Source organism: Parasteatoda tepidariorum, chromosome 1 (genome assembly GCF_043381705.1).
Source record: "Parasteatoda tepidariorum isolate YZ-2023 chromosome 1, CAS_Ptep_4.0, whole genome shotgun sequence".
Taxonomy (NCBI): domain Eukaryota; kingdom Metazoa; phylum Arthropoda; class Arachnida; order Araneae; family Theridiidae; genus Parasteatoda; species Parasteatoda tepidariorum.
In genome coordinates, this window is record NC_092204.1 from 106,345,341 (window position 1) to 106,349,849 (window position 4,509).

Here is a 4,509-nt window from a genome sequence, read left to right on the forward strand (position 1 = left end):
CCGCCCCCCCCCCCCAATGAAGTGTCACCAATCACAGCGGTGGTTGCTTGACACGAATGCTCTCAGCTTACACCAACTACAGAGCTGACGTAAAATATCCTCAGTGGATCATGGGTTAGAATTCCCTTGCCGCCGGGCTAACCGAGGGAGGTTTTTGTAATTTTTCCTCTCCGCTATGCTTCTCCGACGTAAATACGGGTTAGTTCCATCAGAAAAGTCCTCCACGAAAGCTAGTCTAGCACAATGCTTGATGCAGAAGTTCCCTTGTCTTTTGGGTTATGTTCAAAATTACAAAAATCATTATTTAAATTCAAATAATAAAACTGTAATATATTATATTTAGTGTTAATGCATTTATAGAGAAATATTGCGAAGACTAATATGAAAAGCAAATCAACACATCAACATGTATTCATCATCTAAATCGTATAAATTGCAATTAATTACAGAATTATTATTATTCAAATTTGAAAACTATTATTTAAATTTAAAAAATATGCAAGCAAATTATTATTATTTTAATAAATTTCATGAATATATTTCATGATGTTATTTAAAACAAACTAGCAATATGTATTATAAAAATTAAATTTATAAGAAGGTTTTTTCTTATTTCTTCATTTTATTTGATGACATTATACAAAATACAAGTATTTTAACTCAAGTACCTAGGAAGTTTTTGCTCGTTATGCAAATATTATTATCGCAAATAATTTGTTATCTATGCTTTTTATTAACATTTTCATTGGCATGTAATTTAAAATTAAAAAAAAATCTGAAACAATTTAATGAAAAGTACGTGCATACAAAACAAATAATTAATTAAAATATTAAATTAGAGCTGTTTAAGTTAATACGAAACATTAAGCATATATGCTAAAAATATATTTAGAACGGTTACAGTTTTTTATTATATTTATTTCTCCTCTTTTTTTTTTAGAATATCACGATTCTTCTAGCATGTCAGTTCTGATTGTATAATCATGCATCATTTCACAAGTTAAGATTTAATAATAATGGTTTTAATTAAAATAGCGGTAGCATTTGCTCAAAATAATTGCTCATAACTATTTATTTTTAATAAAGGCGTCATTAAACGATTTTTTATTGAAAAATGAAAATTTAAAAACATTTCATGAAATTATTATACCTTTCGAATGAGCTATACGTTTTTGTAACTCGTTTGGCATAATCTTTAAAAAAAGAAATCGGATTATTTCTTATACTAACTACTAAACACAAGATTTTGTTAAAATGTCAGTTATTAAAGTAGTAGTTAGAATAAAGTTTTATGTATTCTAAATACTGTTACCTACTTTTCTGCATAGTCCTTTTCACGATGCTGGTGTTTTAAAATTTGATTACTTTCATACAAAAGTATAAAATTAATTAAAATTTCTATTTTATTTCTTAAAAATATTTATTTTTAGTTTAAATTTTATCATTCAATATCTTATCAGATCAAACATTAGAATGTTGTCATTCTGCATACGTTACATAACAAACTCAGGTGACTTTTATTACTCTTCGTAAGCGGAATAACGAAACTATTTTTATTGGTCTAGATTTTCAACACGTCATTTCGTATTTAACTGTATTTCTGAACGTTTTAATAAATAGCATTAATTCAATTAGGGTGAAAAAATAAGCAAACATTAAATAATATTTTTTACGAAAGAATAACAGAGAAATAACAAGCATTACGTATGATTAAATAATATAAAGGTCATTTAGAGGTGGCGAGTTTTTTTTATATCAAAAGGGTAAGCGCCAAATGGAGAACTACGATTGGTTAGAAGAAGAGGCTTGTTTTCCGCATAGAAATTGCTAGTGCGTACTGACTGTAATATTATGCAACACATAAAAGAATTCGAATTGTTTTTGTTTTCGGATACATTATTTTGAGGGAATATATGATGCATTTTGGAATGAAAATTAAAGAAAATTATTATTTAAACTTATCTTATATTCTTGGTGTATCTTATGATTCTTTAGCTTAATTTTTAATAATTAAATAATTGGAAGAATTAACTCTAATAAAGTTGCAAAATAAGCTATACAACTGCAACATACATAAGAACTCACACTGTTTTTGTTTTGGAATACATTTATATTTGAATAAAACATGAGAGATTTAGAATATAAATTTTTTTATTTTAACTAATCCTATATTCTCTTTGTATTTTATGAGTTTCTTGCTTAATTTTTTAAATATCTAATTAATTGGAAGAGTTACAAAAAAAAACTATAGTAGCAAAAATTGGCAAGATGCCAAAATAATGCAACATAAGAACAACGTTTAAGAGAGTAAAAACAAAAACGATATCGAAATTTGTCAAATCACACTACAGGAAGACGTGAGTGATAAATAGCAAAACAGGCTTAATTGGAAGTTGAAACTTGAAGGTGCTTCTAATAATCATCTTTCTTTCCTTCCAGATTCAAACCAGTCTTACAGTTTATTACATTCGCCTCCAGTACTGTAATTTGTCAGATTACGATAGCATTTCTTTTCTCAAGCTTAAAAATATTATTAAATATACAATGTAAATATTTCTATGTTTTAATTTTTAATAAAGAGTCTAAAAATACATATTAAAGGCAGTCTTTACGAAACACTCTGAATATTCAAAATATGTGTAGTAAATAAATATTTTAGTGAAGAGAAAACAAGAACTTTGCAAATCACCACCACTAAGAAAGACAGTATTAAAAACCTGCTTAATTAGAGTGTCAGTGAAAATTTGAAGATGCTTCGTTTTCGCCTTTGTTCATCCCTTCAATTTCCTTCGACAATTAAACTGGTTTTGATGTTGTTTAATCTTCAATCATGAGATTTCGTCAGGTTTTTATGAGGTTTTCGTTTTTTCTTTTGCTTGATCTTTAAACTACGGTCCCTAGCAAATAATGCGAATGGGGCGGAGCCTCTTAATTAGGGTAGTTATTTCCTTTCTAGCTTTTTTTGCCCTAGACCAGTATTTCCCAACCTTTTTCGTGCTATGCCCCACCTAAGCCATTCTAAAATTCTTATGTCCCCCTATGTAACATATACATAATTTTTATTATTTAAAAATTTAATTGTTCACTTGAGAAACTTGAATGATAGGTTTTAGGAAGAAATCGCTAGGAAATTGTTAACGAAACACAGTAAATAAATTTTCAAAACATATAATAAGAAACTAAAATTCAAATAGTTTTAATAAAGATTTTTCTATAATAATTTAATATTTTAATTTAGTGAGATCCTTGCTGCACAGAGATTTTATGTTAGGTTCCAATTTGGTTAGCTTCAGTCTCAAGTATCCCCGTTGTGTTATATCCAGACGATTTCTTTTTTTAGAAGTAAATCATTTGCAGCACTAAATCCAAATTCAGCTAAATATGAAGATGGAAACGGTAGCAATAGTTTTCTTGCACATTTGGTTGAATTTGAGTATTTGATTTCCTCACAAAGCCATACCATCACTCATTTTATATTAAATAAAGTTTTAACTGACTCATCATTTTGCATTTTTGCGAGTTCCTCTTGATACTGCATATTTAGACAAATCCACTAACCAAGCAATAACCAATAATATCAGACAAATCCACTAACTTTGGCTGCATCATCCATGTTGGAAAATCAATTTGTTTTAAATCAGCGAATCTTTCTTTTAAATCAGCCGATAGAATTTTCAGATGATCGACAATAACAAGTAAAGTGGTATTATTTACTTCACATTTTTGGTGCCAATGTTGTTAATATATATCTGACATAACTCAATAAGAGTAATGAAACCAAATATCTTCACTTTTGCATCAACAGGAGTTTTATTTGTTCCTTGAAGTTGCTTATTTAATATATTTAGTTTTTCAAAGATATCGGCTGAATAACTCACAAATGCTTTATCATCGACTGTTAACAGATACTTCATTTTATGTTTGTCGCTTAAAAAATCACTAAGAATATCAAACAGTTCCATAAATCTTATAAGGCAGTTCCCTTTAGAGAGCCATCTTACTTCAATGTGAAGTAAAAGTCTAACATGGTCTGCATTTTGTTCTTCACAAAATAGCTTGAAGAGAAGCTCACATTTGGCATTAGCTTTAATATCATTGATGCTCTTTATTACTGAATGTAGTACTTCATTTAGAACAGGCAAGATGTTTCTAGCTACCAAGTTTTCCCTATGAATAACACAATGCACGAGAATCATTTCTGGATTCTCATCTTTCATCAATTTTAAGCGGCCATTTTTCTCAGGAACACCATCTGCAGCACAAGATGTTATGTATTTATTGGTATATTATTGACATCTATGTACTTTTTTAGCTTATTATATATATATCGTTAGAGGTCATGGTGCTTTCTAATCTTTTACAGAACAGCATTTGTTCAGCAAAATGCCCTTTATCAATATATCTTACGTAAGTTATCAATACTGCCACACTGTCTATCAAAGTTGATTCATCCATTTGCACTGAGAATTTTCTTGTTTTCAGCATGTTGTTTTCAATATCTTCACTCAT

The 4,509-nt window shown here is 28.7% G+C and overlaps 1 protein-coding gene across 1 annotated transcript; it reads right to left on the bottom strand.

Moving 5' to 3' along the window:
* Positions 1-3,710: 3,710 nt before the first annotated feature.
* Positions 3,711-4,509, bottom strand: LOC139426719 (protein FAM200A-like). The gene is made up of 2 exons (XM_071186504.1): positions 4,362-4,509; positions 3,711-4,252 (listed from the first exon to the last, which is right to left on the bottom strand). Exons 1-2 carry the CDS (start codon positions 4,507-4,509, stop codon positions 3,711-3,713), a joined length of 690 nt encoding a protein of 229 aa, XP_071042605.1.

Excerpts from the sequence above, each read along its gene's own strand:
- LOC139426719 (XM_071186504.1), bottom strand. The coding sequence starts at position 4,509 with ATGAGTGAAGATATTGAAAACAACATGCTGAAAACAAGAAAATTCTCA. Across the intron at positions 4,253-4,361 it reads TGCTGAACAAATGCTGTTCT|ATGGTGTTCCTGAGAAAAAT; the intron begins GTAAAAGATTAG and ends CTTGTGCTGCAG.